We start from the raw sequence: 18,900 nt of genomic DNA on the forward strand, positions 1-18,900 counted from the left end.
CAGAGGAGGCTGAGGCAGCCCAGCAGAATACTGAGCTGCCCACCCATAGATGAAGGCTTTGATCACATTCTTAATGTATAAAATATGGACACCATGGTTTCAAAGCAAAAACGCCCTGCTCAGTTGCTCGCAGCAGGGAGCACATGTCAGAGGAACAGGAGATGCATCCTTGTGGCCCTGAGTGGAGCACCTCAGGACAGAAATCACAGCTACTATCCTGGAATCATCCTGATGGGTGAGTTTAAGCACCGTGCTGGCAGCCCTGCTCAGCTCGTGGAGCCCTTTGGGATCTGGATCCCACTGTGGGAGCTGACATCAGGCACTCAGTGCATCCGTTGGAACCAAGCCTCTGCTAGGGAGAGTGTGCATGTATGTGTGCACGTAGGTAACGCCGTGTAGTTTGGCTGGGGTGTACACAGTCTGCATTTAAGCACAGGAGCTGCAGTACTTGGACGTGACTGAGAAAATAATTCCATTTACACATCTCTGTTGACAAGCATAGCGCCACTACAGTTCCAGACAGTGAGCGTATTTTAACGCTGGCATATTTTCAGTATGCCTTTTAGCCTTTTCTATATATTCTGTCAACATTTTAAATGTTTCAGAACTGTGTGTTGAGTGATTTTATACTGAAATGTGTGCTAATACTGGTAACACTGTTGTGTTTTGCTGTCTTTATAGACCTCCTCTTTTGTTTGTTGTTTTGGGTGTGAAAAGATGCACAATTTGCCAGCCTTAACTCCATTTTGCATTGTTAGAAAGGTTGAAAGCGAAAAAAAGTCTGATGTCTTTCAATGGTGCTATAACAATTGTGACCAACCTCAAATTGCCCTGAATAAAGATGGTAGTTCTTAAGTGCCCCATTTGTTACCGTGTGTATCATTTTTCAATCCCGTTTTCCCCACACAACCTTTAATTTTTTAAAAGGAATTCTGTGTTTTAAAGGAATTGTGTTACATTTTGATACTGAATCTCAGCTGCAGCCTTTTGTATTAAAGTCCGTGCCTGCAGCTTTCCTTACCAGCGTGATCTGACCGCCCCTGTATCAGTATTCAGTGCAGTGCACTTTTTTCTAATGGCACCGACACTCCAATTTGAAACCAGGGCCTTATAAACCTGAACTACCACCTTCCAGCTGGGCATGCTTCATAAAATTTTGTCTGCTGCATTTTACATGCCGGGGTTTTAATGTCAAGCTTTGCTAAACTGTCACGTTCACAACAGGAAGAAGCAAAATTGAAGAAGGGAGGGAAAGGGGTAGAACAAACTTGTGACGTCTAAATAAATAAATAAATAAATGGGTACGTTTAGCTCCAAGAACTGCCAGTGCAATTCAGAGGACCTTTGATCACATCCTGGCCTGCCACCACTTTCACCTCAACTCACCTTGGCAGCACGAGGCGTTTCCTCATTGACAGCTCCAGTACATCACAGGAGTTCACTCGCCTTCCTTTTGTAGCAGCACCAAATATTTCCTTTTCTTTCAGTAACAAAGCTGATGCTATTGGGAAAACATTCCTATTCATTCCGGGCTTGTTCTCCAGGCTACTTGTATGTCAGATGAAAATCTGAAAAAAAAAAGATGCTTGAAACCTTTCCCTAGGAGCCCAAGTGTCGCTGTGTACAGAACCTCTTTGTAAGTACAAAGGAGGAAGAGCTTTCACAGCCTTCTGATAAGCACCGAAGAAACCTTTGGGTGTCACTGACACTGACTTGGAGATAAAGGACCATAAATTGGATCAGTCAGTAACAAGAAGTACAGCTTTCCCTGGAAGACCATAAATGGTGCTCGATAAGAAAAGGGAACTCGTGCTTTCATAAGGACTCTCCTGTTTGACTCCTGAATATAATTAGAGCAGTACTGCATAATTGGGTTGTGCAAGTGCAGTAATAACAGCCTTTAAAAAAATTGCCAGAGGCTGCAGATGGTCACAGAGTTTGCAAATACGTTAGAGGCAGAGAGATAGCGCAGCTAAGTGCTCTTGGAAAAGACAGACTGCATTTTTCTTAGGCAGCAGAGATAAGCAGAGAGAGAATTTATAGCCACTGTTTGTAGCTGCCATGCAGCATTCCAGCTCTCCTTGAACTCCGGCACTCAGGGCCGTGCCCGCTGCCCCGTGCATCCCGCTCCACGCCCTGTGCTGCAGACCCTGTCCCTAACCCCACTGCCCCTCCCCTGACGCAGCTCCACGCCGTTCCCTCGGGCCGCGTCGCTGTCACACAGAGCAGAGCTCAGCGCTGCCCTCCGCTCCCTGTGAGGAGCTGCAGTCGCCATCAGGCCCCTCCTCAGTCTATTCTCTCCGCAGACCCCAGGCCGGCCCGCCCGCTGCCGCGTCTCAGCACACCCCGCCCGCACCGGAGCCTGGCCCGCCCTCTGTGGGCGAAGTCGCCTCGCGCCTCGGGCGCCATTTTGTACGCCTAGCGGACCGCTGTCTCCATGGGAACGGGCCCGGCTGGGGCCGCGCGCCGCAGAGCCCGCCGGGAGCTGTAGGCTTCCGCCGCGCCTCGAGCTGCCGGGGCGGGGCTTGCGGTTCCGGGTTCCCCAAGGGCCCGAGCGGCCGCGCGTGCCGGCCGCGCCGCTAGAAGCCATGGCCGGCGCCGAGCGCAAGAAGCACGTCCGCTTCGCCGGCCCAGGGCAGGCGGCGGGGCCCGGCCCGGGGCCTGGACCGCGCCTCTCCGCCGCGCCGCACGCGGAGGTGGCTGTGGTCGGCGGGCGGCGGTGCGGGGAGGGAGCGGCGCTGCGGTGGTGCATCTCCGCGGCGCTGTGCGCGGCCTTCCTGGGGCTGGTGAGTGACACCGGCTGGGCGGGTTAGAGGGACCCGGCCCGGCCCGGCGATGCAGCCCTCGGCGTTGTTTTGCAGGGCACGAGCATCGCCGTGCTGGGACCGACCTTCCAGAACCTGGCCGACAACGTGCACAAGAACGTCACCGACATCTACTACATCTTCGTGGGCCGCTCGCTGGGCTACCTGGGCGGCTCCGTGCTCGGCGGGATCCTCTTCGACCACGTCAACGCGCACCTCCTGCTCGGTGAGCGCGGCTCGGGGGGCGGCCGCGGGCAGCGAGCGCCACCGGGGCTCCGCTCGGCTCCGCTGTGCCTTGCGGCTGGAGAACAGGAGGTGGAAGTGCAGCCCGTGCCCCTTGGGCTGCTCTTCTCTGTAATCCCACAGGTCACACTCTTGCAGCGCACGGCCCTGTGTTGTGGGGCGTTAGGAAGTACGCAGATGAGGCAGGTGGGACTGGCTTGGCTTCTTACTTGCACGGCTGTGTGGGAGAAGCAGTGTCAGACTGTTGCCTTCATTAAAGCTCAGCTGAACTGTTTGTCCTCGCTGCACAGAGGCACTGAGGCTGTGGCTGGGAGGCCTTAATCCAATTACAATTTAGTTAAAGTGGAAAACTTCGTGTCCTGTCTGTGAGTTTGGAAATATGCTGCTGGTTGCTGCCTACCTGTGGCAGTGTTTGGGCTCTGTAGGAGCAGTGGTTATGGTCCTGATGGTTTCCTGTACACATGTGGATTTCCTCCTGTGCTCAGACCTGTGCTGGCACAGCAGGGCTGTATAGCTGCCAGCAGCGGTGCTCATCCCTTTCCTAACCCTTCCCCTCCTGCTCCTCCATCTCCTCATCCCTTCCTTTCTTTATCTGAGTGGATTCATACAACTCCGAGCACAGAACTTTACTCACAGGGCTCGTTTTGAGAATAGTTTTCCATTGCTTGTGTTTGAACCACTCTCTCCTTATCCCACTGGCCTATCTCCTGCTGCCATGTGCAATCACGTAATACAGTGTCTGTTTTTCTCCTCTCCCTACCTTCCCCTCTCCAGACCAGTTCCTTTAATTTGCTCTTGTTATATGTATCTTGCAGCTTTATTTATCCTCTTCCCTGTTCTTTATTCTCTGCTCCAGGTCACATGTAAAGTGTCTTCCCTTCAGCTTGCTGATCCATGTGTATCTGGCAAGGGCAGAGTGGATTATATCTGACATCTGAGACTTTACCTCCTATGATGAAAGTAATACACCCCTGAAAGTCAGTGTGAACTTGAAGCAGTTTAGGATTTGCTTGTCTTTCTGATATGTCACAGGATAGCTCTCTGTCAGTAATGCTTGAAAAATACATTTTGCCTCCAAATTCTTTCTAATTTGATGGCACTTAGAGCAGAAACACAATCCTAACTACTGAACTGCCTCATGTTTCTGTCAATCTGAGGGCTGACTGAGGGTAATGGCTCCCACCTTCCAGCTGTTGAAACTCTGCTGCTGTGCAGATCTTTAATGCTTCAGTCAAGGAAGCTTTTGAGCACTGGTCTTCAGGTGAAAATTGGGAGCGGACAGCTGAAAACTGGCTGAGGAGCCACTTTCTGCTCTGACAGATGCCTTGGGGAAGCTGTATTTAGCACCTCCCCTCTGTAGCCTTTTCCCTGTGCAGCTCACTATGCTTCCCTTGCAGGTTACACCAGGGCAGGAATATCAGGTATCTCAGTGAAGTTCTTGGGCTCTTCGTTTTTTTTTTTCTTTTCTTTTGGAAATTGTTGCTAAATTTATGGCGAGAAACCTTGTAGTTCTGCTTCTGAAGACTGCAGAAATCACTTGGAATACACTGCTGATCTGAGAAGAAAATAAAAATGAGAGTCAGCATTTTTATACAGAGTGCCTCTTAGCCAGAAGGGAGCCTCACTTCACAGGATTTTAGGAGTGCAGTGGTTTTGAAGTGGGGCCAAATATAACGCTCTGTAGTTCTCAATAAAAATGTCACTTTGCTCAAACCATTTTCTATTTCTTTTGTGTTAAAGTAATGCTTTTAACTCAAAAGTTTGCAGAAAAAATGCTTCTTGGGGATAATTGGCATACTAAGTACTTAGCAGCAGATGGTGCCCTATTTGCAAATTAAGCCTTAGCAAAATGAAAAATGAAACATCTCATTCTCACTACAATCATTTCTTCCAAAATCATCCTGTTGAATTTTCTGGCTGCCTCTGCTATTCACATATTCAGGTAATGAAGTTACAGCATGTATTAGGGTTATCTGTAACTTGAGTAATGATAACTGTATTTTTATTTCTTAGTTTGCTACATGTTTGCAATTGAAGTGGTAACTGCAGTATTTGTGTTTTATTTGTTTGTTTTTTCAGCCTTATCCATGCTTGGAACCACAGGTGGTCTTTTTGCCATACCATGGTGTAAGAGGTCCCTGCTGCTGACTGCCTTGATGTCACTCATTGGTGCTGCCATGGGAGTTCTTGATACGGGTGAGTGACTGCCTGCTCCAGTGGTTCCTCCACTGAATGAACTGGAAACCCGCAGGTGACAGTTCTGCTGAGAATCACAGAATCACAGAATGGCCTGGGTTGACAAGGACCACAATGATCACCGAGTTTCAACCCCCTGCTATGTGCAGGGTCACCAACCAGCAGACCAGGCTGCCCAGAGCCACATCCAGCCTGGCCTTGAATGCCTCCAGGGATGGGGCATCCACAGCCTCCTTGGGCAACCTGTTCCAGTGTGTCACCACCCTCTGTGTCAAAAACTTACTCCTAATATCTAACCTAAACCTCCCCTGTCTTGGTTTAAAACCATTCCCCCTTGTCCTATCACTGTCCTGCTTTGTAAACAGCCGTGTAGAAGTGACTTTGGCCTGCTTCACTGAGCACAGTTGAATTAGAAGAGAGAAGCTGTTTTATCTGGCCAGGATGCCTGGTGGGTTATTCTGGTCCTGAGGCTTTGCTATTTGTGTCTGTAAAAGTGCTTCTGTATGAGAGAGCTGGGTAACCTTTGTTTCCCTGAGCAGATCTATATGCATTTTGGTGGGTAGTTACAGGCTTAAAAAAAATGCCATGTGCTCTTTAGACACTGTTTCTCTTAGAATTTACTCCTCTGTGGGAAGCTAGTTGGGTTATTGTTCATTAGTAACTGGTTTGTCAGATGGAACTAGGTTAGTCCTATGCAACTCCAGGTGTTTGAGAGGAAGGTTCTGCCAGTGGTGTTATGGGAGAGCTGGTGACCTCAGCTTGGAAGGGCCAAGTTTGGGGATTCACAGCAGATATATTCTACCATCATCGGCTTACAGAGCTATGTCATCAGTCTCCCTGAATTAAGGCACATGTGCTGCCCTTGGCCAGCCTCACTTAAATATGGAACAAATATAAACAAACACCTGTGCTTATGAAGTTTCCTAGTAGAGGCTCCTTACTGGAGGGAGATGCTGAGCGGGATGAATTTGCAAAGCAGAAGTCCACTGGTGTGGCTGGAAGAGTTGGTTATACCAGAAGTACAGGGAGGAACTTCTCACAGAAATCAGTTCTTTGGGCATGCCTGAGGCAGCGCAGTCTGCTGCTGTGGGCATTTCAGGTCTCTCTGTCCAAACACCTCTGAAGTATCCAGCCTGGGGCTTGGTTGGAATGGGTGGCTGGTGGGCAGCGCAGTGGAACGATGGCTTCATGGGAACCATTGGTCATGGCTGCGTTCAGTTTGAGAGGGCTCTGTTAATGTTAGAGAAAGCCTGTTGTGGGACCTTGTTGCAAAAAAAAAAAAAAAAAAAAAAAAGTGGTTTTGCACAGCAAAAAGAGGGATGTGAGTGCAGAGGTGTATTTGTAGCTTCTGGTGGGATCACTGTACCTGGCCTTTGGCTTCAAAATTTTTCGTATGGGACAGCCCTGTGGGCTTTCAGGGAAAATTTATTCTGCTTTGGGACTCCTGTTCCCAGCAGGAGCAGGAGGGACCAAGACCATGGCAGTGATGTAATGGAGCTGTGTTAGAGATGGGTGGCAGGGGTGGGACTTGATTTCTGTCCTTATTTTCCTGCACTCTCCTCAGGAGCAGTTTATGGATGCCTCTCTCAGGTCTTATTTTCTAGCACTGTTGTTGGTCTGAGGGTGCTGCAGTTTGGCTTCTGCAGCAACATTGCTGTAAATCTTTCTGCTTCTGCAAATGCAGTGAGCCATTTGAACACAGCTGGCGTGGGCCCTGCCTGCAAGGTGTGAGCAATTTGTGGTGTTTCCTGGGAAGTTGTGTAGTGAGAAGCTGATTCATAGCACCGTCAATTTTGCTTTTGAAACTTAGGAAAAGGAGAAGCAGAAAACTAAAAGGTCTTAAGCTGCTGCAAATGATGGACTGCTGATCTGTTAAGGCGGCAGTGGTGCTACCTGAGGCTGCACAATGTGCTGAAAAATCTTCAGTTTACAGCCTCCAGAGAGGAATGGCCTGCCGTGCCAGACTCATCGCATCAGCCATAACAGGGCACGGACAGAGAGATGGCCAAATAGGGGCAACTGTTGTTGGATTAAGCCACTTTTACTTGCTGTGAATGCCCTCCTACCTTACAGCTAATCACATGGGATTAAGGTTCTCAAATGCACAATTACACTTAACCACAGTTTTGCACGTTGTATTCATTAAAACTGCTGTTGTTGTGAATTGAACTCATAACATAATTGCTATTTTTAAAACAATACCTGGTGTAAGGTTGAAACTAATGATTCCTTCTCTCTCCCATCTGCAGGTGGCAATGTGCTTGCACTGAACACATGGGGAACAGAGGCCGGACCGCATTTGCAGGCCTTACACTTCAGTTTTGCCATGGGTGCATTTGTGGCTCCAATTCTGGCTAAGATGGCAATGGGGAGTTCCGAACCCAGAGACCTTCAGGCAGGTGAAAATGCAAGCCAGTCTGTTCTGAGCCCCGTATCAACAGTGTCAGCTACACTAGCACTGAAACACCATCTTGGTGCTGATTTCTTGTGGTCCTACATTGTCATAGGGACCTATCTGCTGTTTGTTTCTTTCTTCTTTTTTATTTTGTATTCAAAGAGCAGCTCGGTTCGAGACAAATCAAAGGCTTCTGTGCAGAAGTGCAAGGTTGCCAAATACCACCATGCCCTCATTATTCTCCTTTTCCTGTTCTTCCTCTGCTACGTGGGAGCGGAGGTTACTTACGGCTCTTACATATTTACTTACGCAAAGGTCTTTGCTGAGATGAAAGAAAATGAAGCAGCCGCGTTGAATTCTGTCTTCTGGGGCGCGTTTGCTGTTTGTAGAGCCGTGTCAGTATTTTGTGCTGCTTGCTTATACCCTGGCACTATGATTGTGCTGAGCCTCATTGGCTCTGCCGTCTCCTCTTCATCCTTGGCTTTCTTTGCACACTACCCAATTTCGCTGTGGGCTGGAACTGCGGTGTACGGAGCCTCCATGGCCACCATCTTCCCCAGTGGCATTTCCTGGATCGAGCAGTACACGGTCATCCAGGGGAAGTCAGCTTCTCTCTTCGTGGTTGGTGCTGCTCTGGGGGAGATGTGCATTCCTGCAGTGGTCGGGTACCTGCAGGGGAGGTTTCACCACGTGCCTGTGGTCATGTACACTGCTCTGGGTACTTCGGCAATGACGGCTGTGCTGTTTCCTGTGATGTACAAATTGGCCACCGCTTCTGGAGAGAGCTTGAGAGAGATGAGCGAAAGCGAGGACAGGAAGGCTTTGTTGTCCAGTACGGGGCTTAACGAAGATGAAGAGGATGAGGAGGATGGAGGAGAGTGGAATGAAGCAGACTTTGAGGTAATAGAAATGAACGATACCCTGAGAAACTCTGTGGTAGAGACCTCTCTTAAGGTAGCGGGGAACTCCCCCTCGGAAGCCTCCCTCCAGCCACATCCAGGTGATGCTGAGGGTGATTCTACAGTGGCAGCTGGCGGCTCCCCTGGGAGAAAAAACATGAATGTTGACCGGGAGAAGAACGATTAGAGTAAAAGCTGACTCTCTGGGTTTTTAACTAAAACGCGATGGAACTGTAGCTGTTCTCATGAAGTGGTTCAAGGATCTTCTCAGAGTAAGAAGGAGGTTTCCACCTTTGCCCGTCCTTCCTCCTTCCTCAGTTTGGGTCTGCAGCGATGTATCCCAGAGAAAGTCCACAATGATGTGAATGTGGTAACGTGATACAGTTTGTAGACTACACTGAAGATGCTAAAACATGAGAGATTTTCTAAATGTCAGGCATGCATTTAAGTCATTTATGCTGTGATGTGAGCTAGCTGGGAAGAAGCTGCTCAGACCGCTTGGTTTCTTGGAGGTGGGTGAAGGGTTCTGTTCTGAGCTCCTTGATCACAAAAGGTTTTCATCAGAAATCTCTTGCCTGTGGTGCTGAACTTTCTTAGCTCGTGAAATATTTCTACTGCATTTGGGGGTCGGTGTGTGACAAACCAGGGAATCAAGAAGTTGAATTTCAGGTGATGTAAGTGGGATATCCTGATGGCCAGTCACACACTCTTCTGATTCTGTCACTAAGACGGGACAGAATGAAAGAATAATTTTTATGCCTTTAGGTCACTTAATGGTGGTATATGGGAACGAGAACAAAGAGTGTCATTTATCTGCTGTGCGGCTTAACTCTGATTACTCGTTAACCGGTGGTGACAAACCTAAATACTTTAAGTACCTGTGATTGTACTTGTGATTTGAATTACTGCACTACCATTGAAAGCTTCAAATGTATGAAGAATATTCAGTGATGTGTGAGATAAAATTGTGTTAATGACACAGGGCCATGATAGTGTAAGCGAAAGGTTTAACAACTTCTCTGGGCTTCCTGTGCCAAGGTTTTTCCACAGCAATGTGTAACAGCGGCGATTTGAGAATGAGGTGGAATTATTGATGAGACAGAGAATCCCGTCCAGTCGTACAGTGTGCCTGCTGGCTCCCTGCTAGTTGGGTGCTGCCCTTTGGCTTTTCTTTCCTTGGGTGATGACACACAGCAGGTGCCTCCTTGTGGAGAAGCTGTGGTTTGTTTGCTCAGATTCATTGCTCCGGGGGAAGGGGGGAAGCCCTCAGGTCTGGTTGTGTCACCGAGTCCTTCCCAGTGAGAACCAAGAGGCAGCAGCTAATGGCAAAGCCTGAAGCAGTAGCTCTGCAACACGTCTACTTGAAAACCAAAAATTAATAGGTTGCTGTTTTTTGAAGCTGTGTGGTCAAAATGTGGGTTGGTCTTCTGTGTTGTTTGGGTTTTGTTGTTGTTTGCACTATTATTATTTTTTTTGCTAAGAGGTTTAATGCTGACAAAAGGAAGAGCTCTTAGTGTAGCATAGCACAGAACTGTGGATGTTTAGTGTGTGTTTTAGTTGTTTTTGTTCTTTCTCCTGTCCCACTGTGTGTTTAACCTGGAACCTAAGGGCTTTTTCCTTTCTCCTGAAAAGGTAGTAAGAAAGATGAATCAATTTGTAGTGAAAATGTGTTGGTTTTTTTTTTTCTGTTTTCTCTTTTTTTTTTTTCCTCCTGCAGTGTTGAAGGGCCTCCTTGTCCTGCTGCTGTAGGCATTTAAATGCCATTGCCTGTTTGCCTGATTCTTCTTTCCATGTGTGTATTTATGCACACTTCCAATGCAATGCATGAACCTGCACTTTAACATATGGATTCTCTCCACCTGCTACACAAGAGGTCTTCTTCTTTGCTTAGAGCTTTTGTAAATATATTTCTAAACATCTGCCCAAATCCTGTTCTGGCTACATGTTGGCAGCATTTGATCAACAGAAGTAGGTCTGTATGGCCTTATGCATTCAGTTAGTTTTATGTAATAGTCACAAAAGAAACGTCCTGGCAGACAGAATGACAGATTACGCCTGGATTTCTGATAGGTTTCTTTTTCTCTCTTCCCTCCTGCACTCTGCAATAACTAACTGCTGTATATTTGGAAAATAGGGAGTGTTATCTGACAGCACGGGCAAATCCTGTTGGTTTTATGGGGAGAGGAGGAGCTTGTGCTTCTGCTCTGCTTTTATGGGAGGTACTTTGCTCCCAGAGGGTCACAGGTATCCTCCGGTAGAAGGGCTCAGTGCAGGGCAAACAATATCAGGAACCCAGGAGGTGTGGGGCAGCTCCCTGCTGCAAGAGCCATCCATGTGTTTGGCCTGAACCAACGGCGCGACTCCTGATCTGTGTTTGCAAAATGAATGAATGCAGGGCACAAAGAGTGTCCCAGCTGGGTTATGCACCAAAGCAGCAAACTTCTGGCTGTTTTCCATCTGAAGTAGAAGTACCTGTAATTAGCAATTTAAAAAATAGAACAATGGAGGCTTCTGCTGATGGGAATCTTCAGTTATTGTAAGAGAGTCTCCCATACCTGAGATCATGTCGTCAGAAAAAAATTAGTTTAAGAAGCTTGCCTGAAAGCAAGCAGATTTTAAAAATAACTTGCAATTTGTACACTAATTTCTGAATAAATTTCAAATTAGAATGCTCTGCAAGGAAGATTATTCTCAGGGAGAGTTAACAAGTTTTATATAATCAAGTACAGAAAATTAAGGCCCCATTGAGAAATGTGCTTTAATGTCTTTGAACCATCTGTATGTATGTTTATTATATGTATGTGAATAGCTCTATACACCGATAGGTAGGTAGGTGCATGCTTATTTGTGTTTCTGACTAAAGTCATCCTGGAGAATGGAGAAATGCTGCCCAAACTAAAACCCATGACTGGCTGAGTGGCAGTGTGTAACATCGTGTTGGAACAACACCCAGAAGCCTTTGCCTGGATGACTGCAGAACTGTGAGTTGCCTTTGCCAGGACTGAAAGCTCTCGGTGTCTTAGTTTAGCTTAGGCCTCAAACTTGCATAGCACATACATACAGAGCTTGTGCTCATCTCCCCTGAACATGTGTGTCTAGAATCAGTGGGTGCCCCTTAATGAAAACAAAATGTTAAATGCAATTTAAGATGAAAGCAGACCTAGGACCTTTGCAATGCTGAGCCCAGTTCGTGGCAACTCTAAATGTCCTTGATGCTCAGGGCTGTTGCTTTCCTAATTGATTGGATTTTTAGTGTTCCTTAAGACCTGTTTTAGAAAATGAATATTACTTTTCATATATTTAAATTTCCAAAGTGAATCAGTTCTTGGCATATACACGAGGAGCTATTTGCAGTGTCTTTTTAAGTTAAGGCTAAAAGCAGTGTTTAAGCTCTGTGAAGGACTTCTTAAGTGTTATTTGTGGTTATTACCATTGCCTTGTTTATGCCAGAAAGTCATCCTGGTGCTGTGGTGAGATGGCTGAATGTCCTGTCATTCACACTTTTGCCTGCAAAAGCAGGACTGCATTGAGGATGGTCATGCTCCCATTTCCTCCAGCATTAAAGGTAAATTCTGACAGTTAAATGTCAAACAATATTTGTATTTAGCCCTGACTCATTCCCAAAGGCTGGATTGTACTGCAGGTACTGAGGAGTTACTGCTGGTGCTTGCACTGCTGCTCTGTAAATGACCCTTCAGTGCTGGAATGTGGAGTGGGCAACAGCTTGTGCCTTGGTGGGTTTTTGGTTCCTTTCCATAAAAGCTCATAGCAATCTGGATATGTTCTATTACATATTCATCATTTTTATTTTGCCTGTGGTGGGTTTATACAGTACTGTATAATGTGGAATTTATAACACAGACTTGTACCTTGAATGTAATAAATTCTTAATGGGAGGAGGCACTCAGGTTCCTTTATGTAAATAAAGTTTTGTTCTATTTTTAAAAGCTACTCTGGACTTGCAGATGTAAAGCTTACCCTGTTTGGGCTAATGGAAAACAACAGGAATGTTTTATCCTCTTTGGAGAAGGCCTCCAGAAACCAATACTGAAGTTTTACATCCCAAAGCTTAGGCTGGAAACTGCCCTGTGCATTCCTATTGCATCGGTGCTGTATCTGCACCTGGTGAGGGAATCAGTGGCAACTGAGTGTTGGAAGGAGGAAGCGTGCAGATTTGTACCATATCATTTTATTCAACTTTAATATGGTTTCCATTATTAACTTCTAAAACAAAATGATTTCCAGTTTAGAAAACAATGCACTGACCACATAATTCCTTTTCCATTTTATACAGTTATACAAATATTCTAAATACACATTTTGTCAAGATGGTGGCAAATAAGATTTAACTGTACAGTACGTAAGGAAAGAAAATATTTTAAGCATATTTAGAAGCAATAGAAATGTCTATACAAAACAAGCAAAAATGGAATAAAATTTTATATTTAAAGTATTGCAACAGTCCCACAGGTTTGTAACAAAAATGTCTTTGCACAGTTCCTCACAATGCCCCATTAATAGCTAAAGCAAGACAGCGATTTTTAGAAAATAATGTTTCAAAATGCTACACATGGTACTACTGTTTGTTTGCACAGTCTGATCAAAATAACAATCTACTCAGAATCAAGCAGAACTGAGGAGGAGATATACCAACCAACTTTAAAATTATCTGTATAAAAGTCATTGCACATTATTTTACTCAGTTGTTTGAAAAGTAAAAAAGTGTATTTACAAAATATTTCGCAGACAAAATTATAAAGTGAATGGATAATATAGAATAACACGTCTTGATACTGACAGTCCAAGAACACACACAAATGGATTTATCGTTTCGAGAGGTTTCAGTGCTCCTTCCTCCAGGAAGTAAACTTGACTTCTACTTGGCAATGGATTTACAGGATGTTACACACAGCTATTTCAACATCAGCATTATAAAACAGTATGTTAGAAACATGAAAGGAAGAAGGAATTTGTACATCTTAAAAAGTGAGCTATTCATAGATCAACAAATGCATTTTTTTAATTTAGTTAGGATAAGCGTTCGTTTTATTCCTCAGATAATAAACCCGACAGTTAAAATGGAAATCCTGGACTAGATGAGTTGAAAAAGCACCATGCACAATAGTCCTAGTGTGGTAAACACTGAAACAAAATAGCACCTGGAGTCCCGTAACAGATCATTCAGAACTGGTCGAGGAGCTGGCGGAGGTACGGCGCCTTCGATAGTTCTCTGCTCACTCGGGAGAGCTTGAAAAGCACTGGGCAGTTCAGGGAGACGCACGGGATCTGTCGGTCAAAGCAGCCTGTACAGTTCTTGCATATCTAGATGGCACAAAAAAGCAGAACAGATTGCTTAAGCTTACCTCAAAGCATCGAGGATGTAGAGACGTAGGTGATTTATGCCTTACTGGCACAGCAGACCGAGCCCTGCAGGCAGCCATCAGCAAGATCTCAGCACAGAGGGACCTGAGAAGCTCCGCTCTGCTGCAGCCTCTCCTGCCCTTGCCAAGTGCTGACTTTGATGCCAGTCCCTGGCGGGCAGATGGCAGCCCCTGGAACTGGGCAGGGGCACAGCCTGACAGCACAGCTTGGCTTACAGCCCTTCCAACCAAGTTGCTATTTCTGCTCTGCCCCTGTGTGATGGCACCTGGGAAAAGAACCCGAGCAGCTGAGGGATTCAAGCAGAGCAGCATGTTATACTCATGTTAAATGTACCCTGGATAAAAGTTTCCAGGTGAAACAAGACAAAACTCCACCGTTACTCTCTATGCAGGAACGGAACTTCACTAATAAGCCACTTATTTCCAGATAAACGTCAATGAGAGCTTTTACTTTGCAAGTCAGAGCATGCAGGCAGAACAGCTCATTAATGTAGCCAATGCTGCTTTCAATGCAGCTTTCAATGCTGCTTTTACCATGAGGTACCTGATTAAATAAATAGCAGTAGGCAGAGCTTTTCCAAAGCTGTTTCCAGGGAACACAAATGGATCTGTTTTCAGGAGACTTCCCCTGCTTTCCTTTTCTTTTTTTTTGATTCTTCCCAGTACTAAGCCAGCCCCCAACAATTTTTCCAAAAACTCTGCAGCCACTCGTGGTTCCATAAGAATTTTGACCCTACCACTTGGAACCAGAAATGAAATGTCGTATCTACAAACTCCTTTCCTTTGCTGTTAACATCAGTTTCTGTACTTTCCTTCGGTCTCTGAAGACCAAACTGAAGCAAGGTGCTTTCTTAGTTCAGTTTGTGTATAGTGAAGAAGTCTACAGCCTTAATTCAGGCAGCTAATTTTTAAGCCATGTGTGATTAAACCTGTATATCAATGTTCTGCTAGCGCTGGCATGTTTACATTCCAGGAGGGCCATGCATTTCAGCTGTGAGGGATAGACAAAGCTTCAGATTAGCTGAGAACACAGCTCTTGCTGATGGTTTAAGTCATCAAATACTGAGCAGAACTGGACCCCAGCCCTTGCTGACCTGCTGCAATGACACAAGGGCATTCTGATCAAAGCCACTTTGTGATCCTAATGGGGGGCCGGGCCCAGTTTTCATTTATTCCAGGACAAAAACAATGTGAAAGTACCACAGGAAAACTGCAGAATGTGTATCTTGTTCCTTCACTGTCACTTACAATGCAGATCAGGGCCACCATTGCAAAATACAGCATGAAAACATAAGTCCACAACTTAGTGTAGTATTTAGGAATTGTGAATTATAATGGTTTCCTGGTTTTCTAGGAAGAAAGCCCCATGGGACTGTAGCTAATCACTACAGGAACATTTATTAATATCCCTGCAATTCACCAAGTCATTAAGCTGGTTCACAAACCAGTGCCAAAAATTGATTTTAACAGCAAAATAATTTTAAAATACTATAGAACAAAAATTAGTCAAGAGCACACTTATGACTCTTAGAGGAGAGGCATGGTGCTTTGCAGGCACCTAGCTGTGAGCATAGCTAGCCAGTGACACTCTTTATGGACTTCTAACTCAAGGGGAAAAAAAGCGTGGGAAATTTCTGACAAGAGGAAAAGTAACAAAAAACTCAGAACACAGCCATATTATGCACACAAATAATTTTTTCTAGGACTGGAGCTTTTTTTGTAAATGGAACATCATCAGTTACGTTAGAACAAAAGGTGTGTGTTTCAACATGGTTTTTATCACCATCACTGTAAAAAGGAATCTAAAAACCATCTAAGATACTCTTAAAAAGCAAAAGAAGAAAAGCATCTTTTGTTCTGTTTCTCTCCACCTCTTTGGCTTCAGTCTCATGCAAAGCTAAGGAGAACAGCAGTTGCTGTTTTAGAGCAGTTGCCTTTTAGAGCAGTGGGAAAAGCAAATGAGTTGTAACACATTTAAGACAAGGACTGCACTTCCTTTCTACTGAGGGCATTCAATGACTGCTTTGGAGCTCCAGCCTTTGCCCACAGCTGGCAGCTGGCTGACAGCGCTGTAGCCATACCTTGACCAGCTGGTCTTGCTTGCGCTCCAGCTCTCGGATTTCTTGATTGAGAATCACTGCCACATGCTGTGGCTGGCTTCTGCACTTAGTACAGATCCCGTACTGGGTCAGTTCATCACACACGGGACAGTGTAAGGTCGTGAAATACTGCGAGATGGTGCCTTTCCGTCCTTCCAGCTCACTGCGGGCAGTGGAGGCAGTTTTCTGAATCTGTTAATAAAATTTAATGAAACAAAAATTAAGAGGGCAGTAACTTCCAAGAGAGCAGCTTGCTTTCTTTCTACAGTACAGAGATTCTTCTTTTTCAAGGAGAATAGAAGTAACAGCCTCTGGGGTGTGGGTTAATATGCAAATTATTAATGTGAACACATAAGCACAGCACTGGCCTGAAGTGAGGCGCTGAATGGGGCCCACTCCTGCTGTGACTTGGTTCACTGGGAAGCTCGTGAGAAAAGAGAAAAACAGCAACCAGGACATCCTCAGTCACCTGCTAAGGTCCCAGACTCTGCTCCTGCACTGGTCACCTGCAGGTGCTGCCCTGTTACATGCCCAAGATGCCCTGGCTGCACCACCAGTGGCTGCAAGCCTGGAAACAACCAGCTACACATTTCTGGTGATACAGGTTTTTAACAAAGTGTTACTGCTGCTTGGGCACTCCCACCTCTACCTACCATAAAGAGAAAGTCTTCAGAACGTCTTAGAACAGCAAGAGTTCCAATATCCACTATTGTGAGACAGTGAGTACAGCCAAGCAGACAAATATACAGCTATTCCTCTAAAAATAAGCTATTACAGCAAAATATTATTTTGAGCTATGAAAGTGGTAAAAAAATGACAATGTCATCAGCCCTGAACAGAAGGACTGGAAGGAGAAATCGATTTGCTAAGTGAAAAAAATCACACTCAAGGTCTAAGAGTCAATCCTGCACATCTGGGCATCAAACCACAGCCCTGCAAAGCAAACAACTTCTACGTCACCTATCGAGGCCTCACTGTGTGAAAAACCATGATAAAAGCAAACGCTGCACAGAGGCACCGCATGTGCAATCCCATTTGTTTTCAAACACGCTTACCCTCGGCAGCTCATGATACCAGCTGAAGACGTCTATGCCGATCAGTGAGAAGACCCTGGCCAGCGGTGGCAGAATCTGTTTGGTGATGTAGTAGGTGGCGTTCAGCCTCAGGCTGGGGTCCTGCAGCACTTCGGCGGGCCGCCTCACCAGCTGGATGAGGGGCAGCCCAGGCATGCCGTACACAATGACATAGGGCACCCGCTCCCCAACCCGCGGTTCAGAGCGACGGTCGTAGGCGAGCATTCTCCTGTTTAAAAATAGATTTTGTAGTGCACGCAGGGACAAAGTACAAGCCAGGGAAACAACGAGGGAACCTCTACACCTGGTGATACGTTTAGTAGCTCTGCAGAAGTCTGAAGCTGATACCTATTACTAAGCACAGGACCGAGCTGTTTTATATTTAGCATGCGTCACGACCAAACCTGAGTATTATAAGCTGGAATATGAACCCTAATGCTATCTCCTCTTTCAGGTCACTTGGATTTGCATGCACGCTGCTTTCAAACTACCAGTTCCTTGAAGAAATATATTCACGAAGAACAGCAGCCATGGCACTAAGAAGAGCTCAGGCACCAAGAAAGCAAAGGATTGTTCAACTGGAAGAAAGCATCAACTGCAGGACACAAGTTTTACTTACTTAAAAAGCACAAATTAATTAGAAGATACTTTATGTTTAGCAAGGTAAAACTGGAAAATTTGCTTGTTCACATAATTCATTACAAATAGGCAATGTCAACTGGATGAATTACCAACTCCAGTACTAAAGGCACTTTATAAAAAGTGAAAAATCACGCTGTATTTCACAGCACTATCAGACATTAGTATTGTTGTTTTAAGCTCTAAAATATATATGTAACATCCATGAGTGAATAATCTTTCTGCTCATCATGTCCTTTTACAAAAACTACTGCTGACAGCAGTGAACACATCATTTTACACGTCGATGTCTTGATAAGAGGCCTTACTCTTGAATTTGTCTGGCTTTTTCCAGGAACAAGCAATGGCTTTCTGATGCCTGATCTCTCTTCACATCCAGAAGAAAGTCAGAGCCAACTACTGCAATAACATCTGATGGAGACGTCTCTCTGCTACCTGTAACTAAGGTAGTACAAAGGTCAAGGGAAAAATCTATTATTAGTGCTTTTGCATTTCATTACCTGGTGATTTCCAGGGCTGGTACGCAGGATCCAGGCTTGTAAGCAGAGCTACCTCTGTACTCTTTTGCAAAGATGAAGTCTTGTATGCTGGCTTTTCCTTCCAGTAACTTCATGCATTGGTTCTGCACGTACTGTTTGATCTGACTTATATCACGTGTTTCAAATAGCAGCTTGATAGAACACTCAAGTATCTTTAAAACCAAGGAGAAAGGTTATTTTTTAACTCAAAATAGGAAATTCCAAATAATGGAGTCAATTACATGCAAATATTAATATACTGTTTAGGAAAAGTATCAGTCGTGAACTAGAGTGTTAATATGACAACTGGTCGCACTCTCTTGCACTCAAAGACATTCATAAACACATTACTGAACAGTTTTTTTTTTCTCAGGTTAACACAGATAAGAGCCTGCAATTCACATATTCTGCTGTCACATTTGTTCTTTTTGTCATGAAAGAATTACACATTATTGTCAGAAGTGGAATTTATAAGGATTAAGAACAACATTCCTGGGATACTGGAAAATATCAAAGATAGCAACATGATCCCAAATTCAATCAGTCTATTCTGAAATTTCACCGTGCTCAGGCAGTGGAATCACTTTGGCAATTACAGAAGTTTTCCAGAGTATGAAGGAGAATGGTGGTTTTTTTCTGCCATTTAAGATGCT

General features: G+C 45.2%; 2 protein-coding genes across 2 annotated transcripts in view; one reads left to right on the forward strand and one right to left on the reverse strand.

The window, feature by feature from the left end:
- The first annotated feature begins 2,588 nt into the window (after positions 1 to 2,588).
- MFSD4B (major facilitator superfamily domain containing 4B) lies at positions 2,589 to 12,489 on the forward strand. Its single transcript, XM_042884852.1, has 4 exons — positions 2,589 to 2,786; positions 2,862 to 3,030; positions 5,127 to 5,243; positions 7,493 to 12,489. Exons 1-4 carry the CDS (start codon positions 2,589 to 2,591, stop codon positions 8,722 to 8,724), a joined length of 1,716 nt encoding a protein of 571 aa, XP_042740786.1. The 3' UTR covers positions 8,725 to 12,489.
- Positions 12,490 to 12,710: 221 nt separating this feature from the next.
- Positions 12,711 to 18,900, reverse strand: part of REV3L (REV3 like, DNA directed polymerase zeta catalytic subunit) — a 112,712-nt gene continuing 106,522 nt past the window's right edge. Inside the window, exons 29-32 of the mRNA XM_042884841.1 lie at positions 18,230 to 18,420; positions 17,073 to 17,319; positions 16,000 to 16,209; positions 12,711 to 13,859 (exon numbers count right to left, since the gene is read on the reverse strand). Of these exons, the coding sequence (XP_042740775.1) occupies positions 13,719 to 13,859; positions 16,000 to 16,209; positions 17,073 to 17,319; positions 18,230 to 18,420 (789 nt within the window). The 3' untranslated portion in view covers positions 12,711 to 13,718. The remainder of the gene's footprint in view (positions 13,860 to 15,999; positions 16,210 to 17,072; positions 17,320 to 18,229; positions 18,421 to 18,900) is intronic.

Source organism: Lagopus leucura, unplaced genomic scaffold (genome assembly GCF_019238085.1).
Source record: "Lagopus leucura isolate 7727_CA_CO unplaced genomic scaffold, USGS_WTPT01 Super-Scaffold_73, whole genome shotgun sequence".
Lineage (NCBI taxonomy): Eukaryota > Metazoa > Chordata > Aves > Galliformes > Phasianidae > Lagopus > Lagopus leucura.

What these genes read in the sequence shown, in the direction of transcription:
- MFSD4B (XM_042884852.1), top strand. Translation starts at nt 2,589, where the DNA reads ATGGCCGGCGCCGAGCGCAAGAAGCACGTCCGCTTCGCCGGCCCAGGG. An exon ending in CAACGCGCACCTCCTGCTCG is followed by an intron (nt 3,031 to 5,126) that starts GTGAGCGCGGCT and finishes TTGTTTTTTCAG; the next exon opens with CCTTATCCATGCTTGGAACC. An exon ending in CATGGGAGTTCTTGATACGG is followed by an intron (nt 5,244 to 7,492) that starts GTGAGTGACTGC and finishes TCCCATCTGCAG; the next exon opens with GTGGCAATGTGCTTGCACTG.